Here is a 21,845-nt window from a genome sequence, read left to right as displayed (position 1 = left end):
TCATAGGGTACACATTCAGCAAATGTGAGTTTACCTCTTAAAGACTGATTATGGGGTGTAATGACAATCTATGCATTGATGTTTGCTTTTAGCAGATAGTATGTTACAGAACAGATCTGGGTATTTTTCAAAGGCAAATGCAAGTTTGTGAATTAGCAGCATTTATGACAATATATTGGGAAGGACAGGAGGATGGAAAAGGATGAAGGTGACAATGGTAGAGAGGGAGGGAGAAAGACAATGAAATGGCCGATGAGTGATGAAGGTGAGGGGAAAGAAGAAGAGGTAGATGGATGAGGATGAGGAAAGAAAAGAGGGTGATGAAGAGATGTGCAGGTGAAGGACAAGCAGGGTGATAAAGGACTGTCGATCACTCTTGTCTTCCTCTCCACAGCGCTCTCTGAACTGCAATAACACGTACACGGAGGAGGGGGCGCTGTACCGCACTCCCATTGGGGAGTCCAATGTGTCCCTGGACAGCACTGTCAGGTCAGCCAAGAGCCACAGCAGCTACCTTGCTTATGCTCTCAGGTAACCAGGTGAAGGGTGCATGGCACTCACGCTCACTCACTCTGCCTCTGCCTCTCTCTCTCTCTCTCCCTCCCCCTCCCTCTCTCTCACTCTCCCTCCCTCCCCCTCCCTCTCTCTCTCTCTCCCTCCCTCCCCCTCCCTCTCTTTCTCCCTCCCTCTCTCTCTCTCTCTCTCTCTCTCTCCTCTCCCTCTCCCTCCCTCTCCCTCTCTCTCTCCTCCCTCTCTCTCTTTCTTCCTCTCTGTCTCTCTCTCCATATCTCTCTCTACTCTGTCTCTTTTCTCATGCCTCTTACCCAATCTCTCTCTCACGTTATGCAGTATCTTTTCCCCTCTGATACAACAGTGCAATTACTCAGACTAACCCCTCGGTCTGCCCAGCTTCTAGGGCGATATGGCTGGCGACTACCTTCCTGGTTTCTTTCAATAACTACGGATCGCAATGCAAATGTTCTCAGTCTTTGCACTTTTCCTCGCTTTTTTCAGCCACTCCCCTTTAGGGAACCTTCATCACACGCTTGACAGACAATGGCTCTGAGGCTGTGCAAGCATGAATGCATTTGCATGCACGCAGGCATGCGCATAAATATACATATACATGTACAATGACACACGCATGCAAACATACACGTGGATATGTGTATGTGCATATGTGAGCACATATATGCACATGCACACACATGCATATGCTCACACATATGCACAGCTGAAGTTTTTACATAATTACCCTTGCAGTCATTTGTAAAAGCAAATTTAGACATTCTTCTGCTGCAGGTCTCCAACTGCTACTTATTTTTGTAAGAGTCATGAGTCAGTTAGTGGATGAATGGCATGAAGAGTCTACATTACATTACATTACATTTAGCAGACGCTTTTATCCAAAGCGACATACAAAAGTGCATTTCATGGACTGCTCGGGGTCTCTCACCGTAAGACACTGAAATTGGTCGCACTGAATCATATGGAGAGGGCTGCAGTTGTACTGCAGAGTAGTTTAGGAGTGATGGGGGGGGCATGCAGGGGTGCAGTGCTTGGTACAACAGGAATATTTCACTGCACCCCTGGCAAGTCTGGCTAGGATCCAGCCTTAGCCCTGGCTCCAGCAGGACCCACTCAGGTCCAGTAGGGAGGAATGCCTCTCTGTTCCTCTGGACAATGTCCTAATCTACAGGAGCCTGGGAGTGCTCTGCACTCACTCCCATGGGAGAGCCTGTGATCAGCTCATATTCTCTAATTCAGAGAGGAAGCGAGGAATTAGCCGCATGCTAGTGGTGTGTAGTGTCAGCTGTGCTAAGGCAGTGAGAAACAGCTGTACAATGTCAGGGTGCTACTACAACTGGGGGTGGCTGTATTGTCCCCTATGACTGAATCAGTACAAAATCTCCCCTCATTCTGCCGTCCCTCTCTCTCACGATGCCCTTCTCAGTAGGGACGAGGTTGGACAGAAGTCCGGCCTCTCCTCCGGATCGGCCAAAGCGGCGCGCGCCGAGGGGGACTCCTCCCTCTTCCACCGGAACGGCACCAAGGGCGACGGTAAGTGAGCGGGGCCCCCTGCTGGCAGCCGGCGTTATTGACATTTCCCCGATCAAACGGCACCTGTCTGCGACTTGGCTCACAAGCAACACGTGCGGTGCACTCGCACCGAAAGAGCAGGCCTGCCTAAGACTTGGTTGTTATTTGTGTGATGTGTTATTAGTTATTATAGCAGTGAGCGTATATTGTTGTTGTGCTGAATTTGAAGTTTGGTTGAGCCGACGGGGTTTCTCTGCCGTCTCAGACTCGGACTCGGACAGCGAGCTCTCGATGGACGAGCACAGCAGCTCCTACGCCTCCTCGCACTCGTCCGACAGCGAAGACGACGAGGTGGACATGAAGCCCAAGTGGAACAACGAGCGGCAGCCTCTCCACAGCACCCCGAAAGGTACCCCAAAAACCTCACTGCCCCACTCACAATGCCATAGCTCACGCAGCACTGACAAACATACCCCAAAAATGTCACTGTTCATTCATTCCCTCAGTTTCACACACTATGTCACTGCAGGGACCTTTCTCAGTCAGTCTGAATGCAGTCTGCCATTGGGTGGTGAATTATATTAATTATGACTAAAAGGGACTAGAAGCTTCCTTCCTGTTTGTATTTCTGAATGTGAATACAACTCTAAATATCTGAAAGTGACACATTTTCATGAATTTCTTGTAGCTTACTGTGTTGATAAATGGTGTATTTCTACTGAGATCTGGCATTGAGGCATTTGTTGTCCTTATGATCCAGTGGACACGGTATCCAATCACGTGAAGCCTTACTGGCCAGTGGAGGCGACGACAGCCAGTGACAGCGAGGACCTTGGCGGGGCGGAGAGGCTGCGGGTGGAAACCAAGGTGAATGTGGAGCTCCACCCAGAGAATAAGCTCAACCACATCGGGGAGCCACCCCCACCAGACAAGGATCCCCCAGCCAACGAAGGCGTGCCCCCCAACCATCCCAACAGCAACCACCACGCGGAGCAGAGGAAGGGTAAGTTGGAGGCAGTCCTGTACTGCCATACAAGCCATATTCCACTAAGCTACTGAACTGGGATGGTATTGAGCTCACGGAGTTCAGCTCAATCCCATTCTAATACAGTCAGCTCAGGAAATAAATTAATCTACATTACTTTTGTTTACTGTGGTTGATGCTTTTACCCAAAGTCAATGACTATATGAATACAAGTGCAAAAATCAGGGAACAAAGTATAAATATAAAACAGAGGGGGAAAGTGTAGAGCCAAGAGATACGGCAAGTAAACCATATTTAACACGAGTGCAAGTTATACAAACAAGAACAAAACTACCGTAACTAGCAATTAAATGAATGGAAAAATCATCGTGGAACATTCTGGTCATTTTTGAAGTGGAATTGAACCCAGCCGTGTCCGTGTACTCTGACTGGGAGGGCTTCAGTGGGCAGGGGGCTGATAGCAGCTGCTCTGAGGTTCAGCTGCAGGCGTGCTGAGTGAAAAGAAGCAGCAGCTGATCAGCGTGCTCATGTGTGTCCTTCTGATTTGTGGGTGTATGTGGCAGCGATGGGGCGGTCTTACAGCTACAATTGGACAAATCGGGTTATAGAGGAGAAAGCGTCAATAAACATTTTGGAGACATTATTTTTAGTTGGTCTGCTCGGCTCTGGAACATAGCCTAGCAGAATAGAATGGTCAAGATTAAACAAGATATTTTCAAAAGCATTTTTTACTGCTTTTTAACATCGCAGATGGTATCAGTTTTCCAATTACAGACCAGCTGGTTTTGATGCATTGTAATTATTATGAGTATTTTGTTTCGTTTTCTCAGGGATTCTGAAAAACAAAATCACGTACCCTCCCCCACTGACAGACAAGAACATGAAGAACCGTCTGAGGGAGAAGCTGTCGGACTACAACCCGCCGACCATCAGGTCCAAAACGCCGTCGGTGGGGTCGAACGACGGTGTCCGCCCGGTCACTGGCACCAACAGCTCCATCATCAAGCCCCCTCAGCGGCCGACGGTGACCCCCCACGAGCAGCTCAACGGGGTCGCCATGAGCCTTCGGGCGGGTGGCGTCAACGGGGGCGACGCCTCTGACTCAGAGTGAGTAGTCATGTGACCTTCGGTAACCAACGTCACACCGCGCCGGGCCCCGGCGGCGGCACACCTACGCCACCGAGTCAGCGCACAAACCAGTCGCACAACTTCATTTTCATGAAGTGGAAACGCAAACAGTCTCACTGAGCACGCTCGTAGAAGTTAGTCAGGGTGGTAACCACATGCTGGAAATGCGTGGTTGCCATGCGGAATGTATAAACTCACATTAGAGTACCTGTGAACTGGCATGCATGTGTTGCTCCTGATTAGCTGTAGTTCTCACAGGGTCTGCACTGTGTTGAGTATGCTGTGTGTAACAGAGCATGTGTATGGTCTGACTCCATACGAATGCTGCATGTGGTTGAGTAGCTGAGTCTGCCTGCTCTCTCCCTCCTAACCCGCATGTGTCCCTTCCCTCTCTTTCCCCACACGCAGCGGAAGTAACGAAACCTCAATCTGACCCAGCAGGAAATCCAAGGAGACCGTGCCTTCATGAGGAGGGGGAGGGGGAAGGGTAGGGGCCACGCCCGTGCCCGCGTGCCGTATATAAATGCGGGGCTCGCAGACCCCCCACCCTTTGAACCCCTTAAGTGCCTTAGCTCCTCAGCTCCTATGGAGAACAGTATTACTGCAGACTTCTGCCTGCCAGAAAAATGAAAAAGGGAATGTATGGGACCGTGAACAAGGGAGGGGTGTGTCCAACAAGATGGCGAACCTGTGCCAAACCACCCGAGGAGGTGGCAACTTCGTCCCCCAACATGCACAGTGCACCCCATCCCAGAGATGGCGTAAGAATGGCTGGTCAAAGGCTGAAGCCTGGAAAATAAAAACTTTGTTACATGATGCAGCCACTAGGTGGCACTGTTTTCCGAAGCTCATCTGCATCTGTATTCGGACGGAGCCCAATGGAATCCCCAGAGATTCCACATTGACGCTGAGCTCTGCGGTGACTCTGCCTTATGAACTACTAACTGCAAAAAACACCCACAAGTGCCCTGTTCTCAACGTTCTGCCTTTCCTGGGAGGAAACCAGTCTTAAAATGGTTGCTTTCGGAGTGTAATTAATTTGTAGATATATTTTTTTATGTTTTGTATTTTAACTTGTTTCATAGGAGAGATTAAAGCTCGTTTGTATATTGTAATTAGTTTTTTTAAGGTAATTGTCAATGCTGGAGGTTCTGCTCTGGGGTCAATCTGCTGTTTATGACATCGTGGTTGCACAGGTATACCTTGATATTGGCGTGCGATCCGACCTACCCATGGTCACAAAAGATGTTTGGCTTTGAGGATGTATTTGATATTTGCACCATTTCTTGGAGAAAAAATATCTGAGTGGTTTCACTGAATAATCTGTGGTAAATGTTGATGCCTGTCATTTTGTGTGGCTGTCCCACCCTGAGCATGCAGTATTGGACCCTGTTAAAGGGGCAGGACCAGCATCAGGGCTGTCTCCTTATTCTGAGAGACGCATAAAGAGAGCCTTTGCTGTAGCCAGGCCAAAACAGCCACACTCTTGTCTTACAGCTGGGAAATCTCCACATTGATTGCAGTGATATCATTACAGTAATCTTTGGGTTCTGAAGGACTGTTAAGAATACAAGAAGGAACAAACAATCTTAAGTAGTCAAGCATGTTATACACGTTCTAAGTTTTGAACACAGTGCTCTGGAGAAAAGATAAGATCCTTACTCCAAGTGCTCCAGGCAGAATTAAAGGCACTTGGTTGGTAATAGAATGACTTGTGTTGGTCATGCTAACACGTTGAATGAAGCATGTCTCACAAATGACATTGAGAAGTTCAGTTCACCCGTCCTCTTTTGTGAGTACAGGCGGTCCACATCAGGAGGTGCTAAAGCACACCAACCAATCAAAGGGCAGCTGAAACCTTTCTTATGGAGAATAAGGTCTCCAGAAAGGACTGTACTGAGACTTCTACGTTCCTGTTTCTCCTATAACGCTGCAGCTTGTCCTATGGAAAGCATTTTCATTATGCCTGCTGAATACAATGTCAGAATGCAAGTCTTCTGTGTGTGGAAACCACTAGAAAACCGCCACGTGTTTCTGGCTCATTTTCGTCCACCCTCTTCAAAGTTGACAAAGGTACAGAAATGCGTAAACTCTGTCACAATATGGTTTTTACAGTGTTATAATAAAGGATGTCCCCATGGAAACAGTGTTTGAAATTAACGAACAGAGTGCCTTTGGTCATTTTAAACATGTATCTCCATTACAATGAGCTTTAGGTCCCAACCCTGGTCAGAGAACAAGGAATGGGCCTTTTCCCACTCTACTGTGCACACTTCTGAGATTAACCACTATTCACCCGTTTCCTTGGTCCTGTTTTTTGCACGCTGTGCTGTGCAGGTATGGCAGCATCTTTAGCATGTGGCTGCGCTGAGGCAGCAGGTGTGGTGAATAGGACCTTTCAGGTGATTTAAAGATTAGTGAATCTGCACAGGCTACATTGAATGATGGGCTAAAGCCTTATGATTCATCGGCGAACGTTTCTTGGAAAGTGTTGCCCGCAGAGGCTGCTTATTCGTTGGTCGTCGTCGTAAGTGTGCCGGGTCAACAATCCCCCCCACCCCCCCTCCCGCCTCTTTTCCTTGTGCATCACAGCTATCTCTTCGTGGGATCACATTTTCTTATTCCTGTAAAAAACAGCTGTTCATATTTTCATTTTTGTATGACCATAAACACTGGAAATGTTTTGTAACATATGTGTATTTATTTTTGTTGCTTTAAAAACACTGGAAAACAATTAAGACTGTAAATAAAACGAAATTTTGAATTTTTAACTTTGTCGTTCTTTTTTCGCTCTTTTCGTTAAAGTTAAAGACGTCGGATTTGGTGGAAAGCATAGGTGAAGTTTGGGGGAAAAGAAGAGGGAGATCTGCGCAAGGAGTCTCATTTTATTCATGTAACTCAATGTGAAGAAACGCTGCGACTGAAAGGACTCCAGTGCAACCAAACATTTTGCACTTGTTTAAAAGGGTGTGTTCAACTTTCATTTTGAGTGATGGCATCGATTTTAAGGATTAACCTGACTCATTTTTCCACAGCGCATGCACAGGTAACATGGCAGCGGAGCATGCCCTGTGGGAGATGAGTCATTCATGACTAATATGCCATCCCAGGTCACCTGTGCAATCGGGAATGCAAGATGGGACATGCTGCCCCCTTAAGTTACACTTCAACTATTGCAGGTCTCATTACCTTACTTCAGCAATGGTGGTTTCTAAAGTGGGTCTAGGAGATGGACTTCAGCGAAATGGGGGAAAAAAAATTCTATACTTCATACTTTCATTGCACATCCTTGGTAATATTTCACTTAAAAAAAATAAAATAAACTGGTAACATTTTAAATAAATTGCAGTCATTAAATATTTTGTAACTTGCTGAATGTCCTATATCAGGCCTACCCAACTCTGGAGAAATACCATTCTGTAGGTTTGCACTCCAACCGTAACAAAGCACACCTCATTGAATAGCTAGAGATCTTTTTGAGCTGTTAATTAGTAGAAACAGGTGTGTGAAATTAGGCATTGAAAAGAAAACCTACATGAATGTAGATTTCCAGGAACAGGGTTGGGCAGCCCTGTCCTATAGGGATCCATGATGTCATAATGATGTGATTCAGACATGGCACCATGTCTGTTTGTGTTAAGCAGCCACTGCTTTCCAGGCTAGGTGCCTAGCCTAGTAGGTTTTGGATAAAGATGGCCAAAGCTAACCGTTTTATTGAGCTGGAGGGATCCTCAGCCAGAGTGGCCATTTTAGAGGGCTGTGAGGATTCAAAGATTGCAAGCTGCTGATTGTGTCTGATAAAACGGCAGAGGTTGGCATTCTCTGTAAGGGTACTGTAAGGACCATGGATCCTGACTGAACTGTGCCGGGCTCCATGGAGAGTGCCGTGATGAGGCAACCCGAGTCCTGCAGAACCGTCACCGCTACTCTCTCTCGACTGAGCCCAACCACCGTGCTGCAACAGGGCTAATTCAGTGTAATGGAGCAGCTGCAGGACAGCTTGCATCTGTTCTCCTTATCTATGCTCTTTGGGCTGCATGCTATGGTGGGCAAAGTCCTGGCAATTTACAGCATGCTATGTATGTTTTGTAAATTAACATGTGAAAGACTTATTTAAACTAATGGGTTCACCCAACCCAGTTGTTCCAAGGTGATGAAAGATATGAAAGTATGAAAGACAATGTGCAGCAGGGTCCCCTTGGAGAAATTGTTCTCTATTAGACCATTCCAGGGCCCAAATGTTCAGTTCAGCTCACGCACTCATGATTGCACTGTCTACTGTTCACGGACCAGTGTTTTAAATTTGAATTGTGATATCCTGACGACAGAGTCAAAGTCAACCTTTTACCGCAATAATGTGACCGTGCACCGAAGACATTCCTAGAGCCTCGTAGACAAAGCCATCTCTGTTGCACTTTGACACACATTGAATAGAGGACTGGCTGCTTTTTCTCTCCGGGCCTAAACTCTAGGGCATGTCTTTTCTTTCTTTTTAGTGCTTTGCCGCAGCAGGAGCTGGAATTAATCTTGGTAGAAAGAGATTGAAGGCAGATGCTGTTTTTTTATGGAAGTGTGAATGAAAAATGTCCCTTCAATATGCCAGATCTCCAGAGTGTCCTGAAAGAGATGAAATGCGTGGCATTTTACCCTGCACATTCATAACGCCCATTAATGCAGGACAATGGAACAGGCGCATTCCTCTGTAATAACGTCGAGAAACCTCCGGCCGGGGGTAGAGATGTCTGCAGACCCCGCCTTTGGCCTGCATTTTATTGGACTGAAACACAATATTTGCGGGTTTGATTTCAACTGGCTTTGGCCCGTCATTCAACGCTGTGACAATGGACTCCCCTTCATGTCGCAGCGCTGTTGGAAACCCTGGGGAAGTTGGTGGCTGGGCGGAGCCTGTCTGGAACAGCAGTCCCTGACCATGCCCATGCCAGACCTGCCCTGCAGGTTGGTGAAATAAGAGCACCTGCCCCCTCCCCCCACTCCCCCATACCTGCCCACACACCCCTCCTCCCGCCGCCCCAGACACCAAAATATGCACCCAGGACTCTAAAGTGCGTTGTGGAAAATAATCCATCATGAATGATGTTAAAAATGCTAACTATTGGGTTACATTGATCCAAACATATTTGTGACCTTTGCCAGTGCCCGTATACACCTCAGGGAATCTATTTTTGGTTAGAGGGACATACAAAAAATGTTTTTCAAAGAGAAACATGATACGAGAAAAAAAGAAAATTTCAAGGTTTTAATTGTTTAAGAAAAACTGTAGGTGCTCTTTAAGAGTTTTCTGTTCCCACTCATGGCTAAACCCTTCTGCTTCCCTGCTTCTGGATGATCTGACTGGTCTCCATGATGCATTATATTATGGCACACTAAAGTTGTAGGACAGTACTGACTCCTTTATGGTAGGGCATTTGCTGAAACCAGCTCTGACACTAGAGACCAGCACCCGTGGATCCTGATCTCGCCTCTGCTCGTAATGGTGTAATGCAGAGGAACTTCACGCAGGTGACGCATTCCACACAGGTGATGTTTCATGTAGCTGACATGCTGATATGATATAATATGCAGTGAACATGCTTCAAACAGGTGAAGTGCTATGCACATGATAAACCTGTGTTCAGTGGATAAAACATGGAGATTTCTAATTTATGTTATTGACTCATAGACTCACACACATACTTCAGGGATCAATCAATCTCTCCATTTGAAAACTTAAAAGTCTCTTTTTCACCATGTCCTTTTATGCTTTGACCCACTATAAAGGAACATTTTCAACAGAAAAGCAATCTTAAGAAACTTCTCATTTCCCATTCATGAACCACAGTGGGGGGTGCCCAGCAACACAAAGCCAGCTCCCCCGACCCCATCTTAAAAGAACACACTCATACATACCGTTAACCCCGTTGATTGGCTTTTCAGCCACTGATATACCCTATGCTTCCCTGGTTACCACTATAAAAGAAAGATGGTTTTCTGCTAAAATAAAGCAGAAAGCCTTTAAAATCAGTAAAAAAACTAAAGGCTCAATTAAACATTTAATTCTAATGTATATATTTTTAGGTGGTTAGAGTTAATATTCTTCATTTTGTAAGAAATGAGGAAAGAATGTTTTAATACATTTTATAGATATACAACATACCTTTATGTGTGATTTCTCCACAGTGGGGCCAATTACATTTTACTCATGCAGTAGCCTGGAAACCGATCTGCTCCAGGCAAATAATAAGTGGTTATATGGCACCATCTACTGGATGCTTACTAAAAGGCGCTTTATATTGTGACATGAAAAACATTTGGGGCCCCTTTGGCGGGGGACAATGTCTCCAGAGTTGGAATTACCCATTAGTAATGCCCAACATTTCAAATAATTAATGTTTCATATTTGATTAATATCTTACATTTCTACAAGACTCAGCTGAATATTTACTGAAATGTTTTGAGCAGTGCTACTGAACTTCGCCACAGCGTCTGCAGGTATTTAAAAAGAAAAAAGACTGTCAAAGACAAATTACATTTATTTGTTTACATGTTGGAAACGGTGTCAGAGCATGAGCTGGCAGTGTGATTCTCGATCCAGGTGGGGGTTTCCTGTTGGAGAATGAGTGGGGTGTGTGCAGGAGCCCTGCTGGTGTGACTCCAGTGGAGGGAGTCTGAGAGGAACAGTCCCAGCACCCTCTATGACCTTCTCCAGGGCCTGGATGCGTCGCTCTTGCTGCAGCCAGTACAGCATCTCAATGCGATCCCAGCGCATCTTCTCCCTGTAGGGCCTTCCCTACAAAAGCCCCCAGACAACAGTGAGAGAGCCTGATTCACTGCTTTATCACCCCAGGCAACAGCGAGAGAGCCTGCTTCACTGCTTTATCACCCTAGGCAACAGTAAGACCATTTGCTTCACTGCTTTATCACCCCAGGCAACAGTAAGACCAATTGCTTCACTGCTTTATCATCCCAGGTAACGGTGAGAGACTGTCTGACAGGGGCAGACACAGGGTCAGTACTGGGATACAACAACACAAGGCAGTTTACCCAAGCTGAACCAGTAAAATATTCTGCCTTATAAATGCATTACAGGGTGTTTAGCAATCTGTGAAATGTACTATACACAGTGAGTCACCCAATGAATGGCATCTGCTGACCCAACAAATAGCATAACATACAAGTCCGTTATTGTATTTCCCCATGAGAGGGGGGAGGCTGAACAGGGGCAGAGACTATAACTGCATAACACATTCCTCATGAGACTCTGTGTGCAATATATGAAGAATGATGGGCTCTACTCACCCTGTACGTAACTGTGTCCTTGAAACGCTCTTCAATCTCTTGTATGGTCTTGTGCAGCACCTTCTCCAGGGCTGATATCTGGGAGTTCAGTTTCTCCCTTCGCCTTGATTCATCCATCCTTGCCATCGACGAGCCTCCATAACCTTCCGAAAATGGTGCAGCTCCATCATCCTCTGTGTTTCATTTCATTCACAGTTCTCAAGCAATTTTATTGCATATGAGTTCAAAAGTAATTTGTTTAGAGTGGGCATATATTTTAAAAGCATTTAGTAAACTGGTAAATCCATTTTGGAAATTCTTCTGAATCAAGAACATGGGGTCCTCATGTTCAGGAACAATCAAAGGCAAGCTACATGTCAAGTATCTGTAGCGGCAACTCCCTCCCTCTTCTAGCTTATTCTCCTCACAACGAGTACCTTCTCCATTGTAATTTCACTTTTATAGACCATTGAGCACTCTGGATATCACCCATTTTATTATATCTCTGGTGATGTTGGAGGCATAGTCTTTGGAAGATACTGAAGTTTATATTTTCTATCTTAGAATGATAATGCAATCACTGTATCTGGGGAAGACTGTGAGTCATATAACTGCTGTGTCTGAGGAGGACTATGGGTGATATAGATGTTACAGTAAGTGACAAAATAAGGACCAGAATTACCCTGCTGGAAGAATCTGTTGGGGTCAGAGGCATCCTTCTCAAATTGCTCCAGTTGGGCAAGCACTGTCTCCCTCTGCTGGATCAACTGTGCAGTTCGCTCCCACTCCACAATGGCCTGGAGTTGGAATACACACCAAGGTCAGGGCACTGCACCAAGATCTATTCTGGCTGCAGCTGTAAACACAACATCTCCACACTGTGTTTTAACAAGACGGAGGCTCTCTTGTTTTGTTCTATGTCTTCTTCTGCTAGGTATGACACAAGAGAACCCCACTCCTTCTGCTATAAAACCACAAGTTCTCAGCTGTAAAACACACGAAAACATTCTGCTCCATATGTAAAACCTACATTATATACAAATACATTGACCTCATTCATATGTAGGAATGCACTGCAAGTCTCTCCTTTATGTCAATTTATGTCTCTGATGTGCAACTCCGTGATAATCCCCTCCTTTGGTCATAACATAAAGGTTTATAACCTATCTCTGCTATAGTATTAGATGTAAATAACCCCAGTATTATCCACAGTACCTCCTGAAGCCGGTCCCTGTGTGTGTTGGAGCTGTATTTGAGGGCCATGTCCTGTCGCATTCCGTCCGGGAAGCAGAGGACACTCCAGATTCTCTCCAGTCGCGTCTGCAGTTGACTTCCCTCCGGCCTCTCGGCCATCTGGCCGCACTTATCCTGCTCTGACCAGAGCCTGGCTCCCCGCTCCTTCTACACAGTCAAGCAGGCCAAACAACTCAATATCACCACTTATACAGAGAGCCCCAAAATCACACAGAATGCCAAGCCAAATTCATATACAAAGAAACACAAACAGCACTGATGAGGAAGCAAACCAATTTCACATACACAAGCACAGATATATTGTGTATGAGCTGTAGTCATTCCATAGCCGTGCAATGATAATGATGGTGAGTCTCCTCACCTGTTTGGAGCTGACAGGTGCATCATCTTTTGGGCAATCATCATCTGAAAACAGGCAACAGGAAACATTCATCAGCCAATCATCACTGTGTGCCGGAACTGTGTTGTGTATAGCAGTGAGAAGAACCCCTCAAATGATACAGAGCATTAAATATGTTTTTAAAATGCTTACAGACATGGATAAAATACATCAAAGATTAAAACCGTGAGGATATAAACAATAATTTTAGCTCGGCATTGTACGTTGTATGACTATAGGGGCATATCAACACAAAATAAGCTTTTGGAACGTACAGGTTAATAAATAATTATATAAGAAACCATTAAAGACACAATACAAAACTAGTGTTTTGCTATGTGTGGAGTGGACTGACACACACATGCTATGAAGAAACATGGAAATGTAGGCTTGGAAATTTCATTCAATTTAATTGAATATGAACTGTGTGACCTCAGTGTGAATGTAACTGCAATAAATGTAATGTCACTGGTGTCACTGTATTTTGTGGTGAATACAGTGAATGGTGTATATATGGAGTGGTGAAATTGGTTTTGGTTCAGTTTTCAGGTTTTACCCTCTAGTTCCGGATCCTTCCCTAGTCCCCCGAGCATGACGGAGTTCACGTTCCACAACCCCGTCACAAATTCATCCTTTTTACTCTTCAGAGCCTCAATCTTCTCCCTTCGCCTCCATTGAAAAAAAAACCAGAAGAAACGGCATTAATAAAGGCCAGTGCCTATAGACCCTCCACCGCAATAATAACCCTGTAGACAGGTGTCTGTATTGATCACACTCTCAGTATATCTTTGCAGAGTATAATTTATCGCTTGCAGTTTTCAGTTCCTATATGAAGGAACATTTCAGTTGTCCTGCAGTATGTGAAAGCACATTTCAGTTGCTCTGTGATGGCTTGCCCCACATGACAGCACTTTTCAGTTACTCTATATGATGGCACATTTGAGTTGCCATGTGCGCACATTATACTGGCCTTGTGTCAGAGTGCATTGTGCATGTTGACTAGAAGTGAGAGTTAAGCAAGTAACTCACTTTTCGCTCTCTTTCTCTTGAAGCGTAAGAGGTCTAGTCTTCTTGTTTTCGTCGTCATCACTGTCGTACAGATGAAACACCACTCCCAGGTAATCTAACTCCTTCGGAGATAAGTAACACATACACAAATGCACACTGTAGATGTAGCTATTGTGTATAACTGCCTGACGTCTTTAGGCCTAGAGAAAATTCCAGATTAACCTACTGCCATTGCTGATGACCAATGAAAGCAGAGACAATAGACCCATCACTGTGAATGGATGTGTGTGTGTGTGTGTGTGTGTGTTACTATATACTTCGATAGACCAGGTAACAATCTGTATTGTCATATTTCCTGAAAACGGATGCATTACTGGCTGTAGCCAGGGCCTTGCCTGGGTGGAGATATACTTCAGATAGTCCTCCAAAGACAGGTGGGATTTCCACCACTGCAGCCAGGCGTTGTATTCCCGTGATGTAACATCCTGTGGTCTCTCATGGTACTTCTCAATTTTTGTCCTTCTTCTGACAACACAAACATGCCTACATATACATCTATCGCCTTCAATATGGCATTACCGATTATCTAAAAACAAGTCACTTCACGAGTCACAGGTAACAGGTAGAGGTATGGAAAACAACATTGTGAGAAACAATTTACTTCCATTTGAACTGCATTAAATACACTAATGCACGTAATTTGGATGGTGTCAATGTTAGGCTTTAGATGAATGGACATAGGGATAATCAGCCAACAGTGATGATGCATACCGGTGCCTAGCAACTCAGGGAATAAGACAAGTTACTGTGAGTGACTGACCTCTGGGTCACATTACCGGGATTCTGTCCCTTCAGCTCAGGGTTGATGAAACATGGTCTCTTTCTTTTGGTTGAGGGTGATTTCCTGAAGCTGGTATCGTTCAGGGCTGGCTCAAATATTGGATCCTCCAGGAGACAGAGAGAGCGTCAGGGATCAAAATATTTACACCCACATGTAGTTTCACACATACATGCATTCACATGCTCACACGTGCACACACACACACACACACACACGTACAGGCAGGTTACTCACCTCGTCAAAGTTCAGATGCTGGGATGAAATACTCTTTGATAATTCCCTGTAAACTTCAGTTATTTCTGCTCCCGCGAACAGGTTGCGATCCAGCCATTCCACTGAAGAGAACTCGATCTGTCGGAGAAGTATATCACAGCAGAAAGGTAAATCAGTTTATGGAGGGAAAAATTGCAGATACAGTGCACCAAAGCTCCCAGCTCGTTTGCAGCACACTGGGCAGCAGTGCAGTGACCTGCGCATTCACGCGTCCAAGCACTGGCCCGCACAAGGTGAGCCGTTACCTCCCCGGTGAGGTCATTGCAGATGGGCGGGTATGGCTGCATGCTGATGGTCTCCGTGAACACCCTGTCAGAAACCCGGGCCGCTGCCATGCGGGAGATGGATTTGGGAGAGAACGCAACGTTGACGACTGCTGCCTGGGGGTGCTCCGATTCCTCCACTGCGGCCTTCCTCGCTGTCTTCTCCTCGTTCTCCTGCGGACTCTGAAAATGGGAGGGTGAGTGAGAGGATGTGCCTCTATACCCCTGGGAAGGCACAATGCTAGTATCAAGCGAAAAGCTGTCGACAAAGGATTGGATTCAGTAAACATTTGCCCTTAACTTGACTTAAGTAATCACAAGTGTTACATTTCTTCAGGAGAAACAGGTGGGAGTTTCAGTAGACAGGAGGGCAAGTGAGTGTTCATATACTATACAGACACAAGTGTTGCTGCAGATATATGAATGTGTGCATGAATGTGTGTATGTGAGTGAAACTTTAGATAGACAGGTGAGCATGGCTGTACAGAGGGGATTATGACTGTAAAGTGACAGCTTCTGCAGACTGACCGGTAAGTGTTCCTCCTGCAGAGACTGCTGCAGCAGCTGTAGTTTGGTGGAGCTATGGTGGGTCAGGGCTTTGATCAGAGGGGGAAGGTCTGCTTCAGGGTCTTCAAGCCCCATCTTCTCATGAGGTTCCCTATCCTCTAACAGCCTACACACACACACACACACACACACATGCACGCACATAACACACGCACACGCACACGCACACGCACACGCACACGCACACGCACACGCACACACACACACACACACACACACATACACACACCACATATGTCTGTCACTACGGAGTATGCATACTCTATGCAGGTAGAATTTGCATGGACATGCATTAATCTAGAATGTGCTGTGTTGCTGCAATGAGTGGTGTGTAGATGTTGCGTAGGTGTTGAGTGGACAGTGTGTGAATGTAATTGGCATTTCCTCACTCTGGATATTGTGTGGAAAACCAATATGGATGCAACAGTACATAGGTGTGGATTTGTGAACATGATTCAGGTGCAGTGCAGGTGTACTCTGGTGACAGTGGGAGCTGGATAGATGCTGTATGGGTGAACCCCATAAGAGCTGCGCTGGTATGTGGCTTTGTGAGCAGGTTCAGGGGTGCGGTTTGAAAGTTAAGTGGATCCAGTAGCGAGTGCTCAGTTTATGGACCCATTACCTCCTCAGGTCCTCAGCTGGGTCTATAGGTTTAGGCGGTCTGGGGCTGGCCTCAGCGGCTGGTAACACCAGCGGAGTCTGGGGCCGAGATGCCAACCGCTCCACCTGCAGCTCCTCCAGCAACATCTGCTGCTGCAGCTCTGGCAATGAGCTGCAACCCTGACACAGACAGACAAGGCAGTTCTACATTACAACAATGTCAGAGTACACAGAGCAGGTCATAACATTTCAATTACAGCTGAATCAGCTGTCACAATAATGCCACAGTAATGCCACAGGAGTCTGATGACACTGGAATAATGTCATAAGTTTGTAACATTCTGGACAATGCCAGAATATTTCAACAATCACTGCCTGATGCTAGAACGTCAGAAAAATGTGAGTGCAATAGTACTGGACTAATTTTGGAGTAAAAATTGTGAGGTAAAATAAGATTAACTATTGTGAAGTGATGTCTGAATGATGTCAAAATAGCAAAAGTGCGGTTATGTTAGAACAACCATGCAACATCCTTGTGGTCAGAGTGAATGCTCTATCAGACCCAAGTGTTAACCATTTACCTTAATTTTGCAGGGACATGTACTAGTGATGAGGTCATCTTTCTGACTTGCAGCACTGTGTGTGTTCTCTGCAACACCTATAAAACACATTACATACACATAAGCTCCACACTAACCACTGTAACTTCCATCCCATCTGAGTGTGTCCATGTTTGTGTAATACTTTTCACAATGTGTGTTTGACTGCTTGCTTTGATTGTGTGTGTGTGTGTGTGTGTGTGAGAGAGAGAGAAGAGAGAGAGAGAGAGAGAGAGAGAGAGAGACTCACATTGTGTGGCTTCTCTATTAGTGATCTCCATGGGAAAAGAAACAAGATCATATATAAGCTTTAAGTCCAGATCTTCAATCTTCTCAGTGATCTGCCAGAGAGAGGACGTTATCTCACATCAACATCAAATCATTCTGAACAAGGCACTTTTTACTTCTTTAGTGACCTTTTCTTTTCTACAGAGCAGAAAATTAATTCTGAATGGTTTGTAATGGCAACACTCCTTAGAAAATGGTTCACCGGGTGTATCACTGGTGAAAACTTTGGCCCTGCTACACATTAATAAGGAAGTACCATAGGGAAGTAACCACATTGAATTTAAGTGAATAATTGGCCACGGAGTAAAGGCCACATGCAATCACCCGGTCAGTGGCCATATCCTCAAAATCCTGCAACCAGATATTCAGTTTATTCAATGCTTTAAAATGGTCATGTAATGGTTTGACACTCCAGTCAACAATATGCCCAGAGTTAAATAGAAAAGTACTACATGAGATAGCACTGCCATCTTCTGAACAGGAGGAGTAATGACATGCAGAATAAATCTTTGGCCTCATGTACAATGGATTCATTCCAATAGCTTATTTTATCCATCCTCATCTCCTCGACACTAGCATAACCTGGAAATTGATCCAGGTCCACCGTCTTTAAGGACATTTCAATCTGTTAAATGCTCCTTGGAGGAGCGAGGAGGCTCCCAAGCGGATACATGAGTGCAGCCTTTGCAGATGTCTTTTTTCAGGACTTCCTCAATGACTTGAGAGGTGGCTATGACCTCACCTCTTGAAGGTCAGTTTCAATGGTGTCCTTCTGTTGCCAGCTTGGCCTACTTTTCATGCTGCTTGACTTGGGCTGCAGAGATAAGTTCATCCTACGGGGAGTAGAGTGCATGTCTGGCACCCCCTGCTCCCTGTGTTCATCGCTGTTTGCAGCACTGAGCCTGATCCTCCTCAATGCCTTGATTCCAAGAGTGAGATTCTGCTTGATGTTGTGGATGTTTAAACTGCAAAGAAAATGAGACACAGTGTCACAGTGAGGTCAAATTCACCCTGCCAGGCATGACGATTGATCTTTACATTGTAGATGAGAGGACACCATCAAAGTGAGGTCAAGCTCATTCTCTCTGTTGGAGCTGTAGACAGTTTACACTGGGGATATCATTGCTCCATACTCCACAGTGAGGTCAAAATAATAACCGTTCAAGGGTATTTACCATCTAATGTTGTATAAATAAAGTTTCAGAACCTGTGCTGGCCTTTACATCATTCCTTCAGTCTGAATTTCTGGTGCATTTCCACTACAGAACAATATGATTTTCAGCAGTAACCTGCTTTGGTATCGGTTGTGCGCTCATCCAACTGCATGGTATTGGTGACCGTTTCATCCCATACATCCCTCCATTCACACACACACATACACACACTCGCATTCACGCACACGCACACACGCATGAACGCACGCATGCACACACACACATACACACACTCGCATTCACGCACACGCACACACGCATGCACACACACACATACACGCAGGAACACACACGCACTCACAGACTGCTGCAGGCCATGGCCATCTGTGCCCTCACACGGATGAGGTTGGCCTGGTTGCTGAAAACAGCACGGTTCCTCAGCGTGTCCAGCAACTGCAGGCAGTGAAGGTAAATCTCCTCGCAGACCCGGATGACCTCGCTAAAGATCTGGCTGTGAAGCTGCTCATTCTCTTCCTGGGACAGAGAGGGGTCACTGCCCAGTGCAATCAGATCATGCCAAATCAGTCCCAGCTCTGACATCAGCACCTCTGCCTTAAAAAAAAAACAAAAAAAAACAAGAATGCAATTCAGGCTAACTGTGTGTGCGTGTGTGTGCATGCGTGCGTGCGTGCATGTGTATGTATGTGTGTGTGTGTGAATGTGTGTGTGTGTGCATGCACGCATGTATATGTGTGCATATGCACGCATGCCTCACCAGTGTCTGCTGATCCTCGTGAGATGTAGAGGAGAGGACAGAATGCACCTGCATCCTACACTGCACCAGGTGAAACAGCTCCGGCAGGGAGGTAGGGGCTATCCTCTGTCCCTCCAGGTCAGGAGTAATAGGGCACCGCTCCTCAACCCTGCCTGAGACAAATCCATTCACCTCCATATATGTGGCAGATACAATCCAGCTGGTTCGGCATAGTGGTGATGAGCAAGGCTCCACAGACCACAGCAAGATACACAGAGCTCAATGTCTACTAAATAAGCCTGAGATATCATACAATACAGAGAGCCAAGTTGGTGTGGTTGTTTGGCAGAGAGGGGTAATTGACACCCAGACACATTTTAAAAGCAGCCATGATCTCGTCAAAAACCAAGAACAAAACATTGACACCACAACATGACACATAAACCCATCCTTCATGAAGCCTCACTCTCCCATCACTATCATACAGCCCAGGGTGCCTCAGAAAAAGCCTCTCTGATGATTACTGTTAGAAATGTTTCATTTTTGAAGATTTTTTTTTTTCAAACAGTAACATCAAATATCAGCTGAAAAGCAGGTTGTGTATCTAGTCTTATCTGGGACCCAGCTGTCAATCACAGAAAAGTTACTGCTTTGTTGTCAAGATGATAACATTCAAGCATGTCAGACAGGCTGCTGATATTTTCCTGAATGCTATGTGTAGTCTCATCTGCACATATTAACCACGCTCATTCACACATATTCAGCTTTCTACTCTCCACACTCACATTCACACATTCACCTGGACTCAAACATATTAACCTGTGTTTTGCTTGCATTGAGTGAACAGGGAAAGCGATCCCAAAATGCTGCGGTATCGCTGAGGGATGCTTTGCATGGGTGCCTTCATAAGTATCCCTGAGACTGGTTTATCCCGACGTCCTGCTCCCCATTGCCAAACCCCAGCGTCTCTGTTCATCCTGCACCTGCCAGAATCATGGACACATAGAGCAGGACAATCACGAATAGCATTGCCTTCTACTTGCCCGATTATTACCCAGGCCTAAGGCAAAAGTGAAATGGCAGCCACTGTTGAATGTTTCATCGTAAGAACATGAAATCTGCCAAACATGATTATTCACATCACATTTAATATACATGGCCAAACGTATGTGGACACCTGACATCCAAAATCTCATCCAAGATTATGGACATTAATATGGAGTTGGTCCACCCTTTGCTGCTATAACAAACTCCATTCCTCCGTGAAGGCTTTACACTAGATGTTGGGGCATTGCTGCAGGGATTTGCTTCTATTCAACCAGGAGAGCATTAGTGAGCTCTGGCATTGATTGGGTGATTACAGTTGACTTTCCAATTGATCCCAAAGGTGTGGAATGGGGTTGGGGTCAGGGCTTTGGACACTTTCACACAGGTAAAAAAAAAATATGAGTTTCGTTTTACAGAACGTAGCCTACGTACCTTCTCAGTACTGATGAATTTGGATAGCTTTGGTGGAAATGCAGAATTCAGACAGCAATAGCCATGATTTTCTTTCCAAGAAACACCAGTAGGCTAAATAAGGAATTCCAATAAGCTTTACCACTTAGGGTCGTCATTGCTGGCTACGTATTGTTAAACTTTAGTGCAATTACACAACTGTTTCACCACCCGATCAAGTATCAAATAAAAAAATAACAATATGAATCGAACAATGAACCATTAATAATATCCCTGACCCATTCACCCAGGCGTTCTGACGGTTAACAACGCGTCACCGGCTATACGCTCCGAAAATTAGTAATGTCAAAATTAAAAGGAAACTCCAGTATTGTTTTGGACTCTAATATGTATTATCAATGGAAACGTATGAGCCCATCAGTGGACTGCGATTAGCTTTGACATTTCAAACAATTAGCCTAACTTAGCAAGGGGGACGCAAGTTAGGCTACTGGCTAAACTAATTGCGTAACATGAAGTAATGCTAAATATATTTTAATCAATATGCCATTTCGCGCAATAGGCTAAAAAACAGTAAACCAAACAAAACTGACCCTTCTTTGGCAAATCTTCAGGCAGAAACACTCGTTGCTTGGTAACGCGTACAATCAACCCCTGTCGAGCCCAGGCCGGTTAGAGAAGTAGCTCGGAGCTCTGCGTGCCAGTGGGAATCCAGCGTTACTCGCGGTTGGGGACAAATGTAGCCTATACCTTCCGAAATTGCGGGACTAAAAATGGTTTAATTAAAGTATATTTAGGCCATATAAGTAAAAATGCAACTTTCTGACAAGCATTTGTTCCCATTCATGGCAAAATACCCAAGTCACAGCCACTCTAAGCAAAGCTTTCATCTTTGGTAAAAATCTTTGTTGCATCAGCAGGCGAGCAAACAGAATGTACATAGCAACCAAGGACGCTGTAAACACGTACGGAATACATT

The 21,845-nt window shown here is 45.3% G+C and overlaps 2 protein-coding genes across 3 annotated transcripts in view; one reads left to right on the top strand and one right to left on the bottom strand.

Moving 5' to 3' along the window:
* The window catches only part of LOC135259201 (cadherin EGF LAG seven-pass G-type receptor 1-like), an 84,619-nt gene extending 77,695 nt beyond the window's left edge, over positions 1–6,924 (top strand). The window contains 6 exon segments of the mRNA XM_064343275.1: positions 395–531; positions 1,958–2,061; positions 2,306–2,449; positions 2,801–3,043; positions 3,856–4,132; positions 4,562–6,924. Of these exon segments, the coding sequence (XP_064199345.1) occupies positions 395–531; positions 1,958–2,061; positions 2,306–2,449; positions 2,801–3,043; positions 3,856–4,132; positions 4,562–4,586 (930 nt within the window). The 3' untranslated portion in view covers positions 4,587–6,924.
* A 3,741-nt stretch (positions 6,925–10,665) lies between these two features.
* ccdc87 (coiled-coil domain containing 87) lies at positions 10,666–21,822 on the bottom strand. Of its 2 annotated transcripts, none has more exons than XM_064343273.1 (20): positions 21,460–21,822; positions 20,228–20,391; positions 19,430–19,581; positions 19,016–19,266; positions 18,243–18,465; positions 17,463–17,553; positions 17,195–17,271; positions 16,636–16,793; positions 15,975–16,119; positions 15,429–15,629; positions 15,145–15,261; positions 14,890–15,014; positions 14,465–14,594; positions 14,091–14,191; positions 13,618–13,730; positions 13,044–13,087; positions 12,644–12,829; positions 12,111–12,225; positions 11,450–11,592; positions 10,666–10,940 (listed from the first exon to the last, which is right to left on the bottom strand). In XM_064343273.1, the coding sequence occupies exons 2-20, from the start codon at positions 20,382–20,384 to the stop codon at positions 10,710–10,712; spliced, it is 2,760 nt and encodes a 919-aa protein (XP_064199343.1). In that variant the 5' UTR covers positions 20,385–20,391; positions 21,460–21,822; the 3' UTR covers positions 10,666–10,709. The 2 variants fall into 2 exon arrangements, with proteins under 2 accessions (XP_064199343.1, XP_064199344.1); XM_064343274.1 differs by lacking the exon at positions 21,460–21,822 and adding an exon at positions 20,888–21,366.
* Positions 21,823–21,845: the final 23 nt, after the last annotated feature.

The sequence above is a fragment of the Anguilla rostrata genome, chromosome 7 (assembly GCF_018555375.3).
Source record: "Anguilla rostrata isolate EN2019 chromosome 7, ASM1855537v3, whole genome shotgun sequence".
Lineage (NCBI taxonomy): Eukaryota > Metazoa > Chordata > Actinopteri > Anguilliformes > Anguillidae > Anguilla > Anguilla rostrata.
The sequence above is the reverse complement of the archived record's forward strand: the minus strand, read 5'-3'. Positions and strand labels throughout refer to the sequence as shown.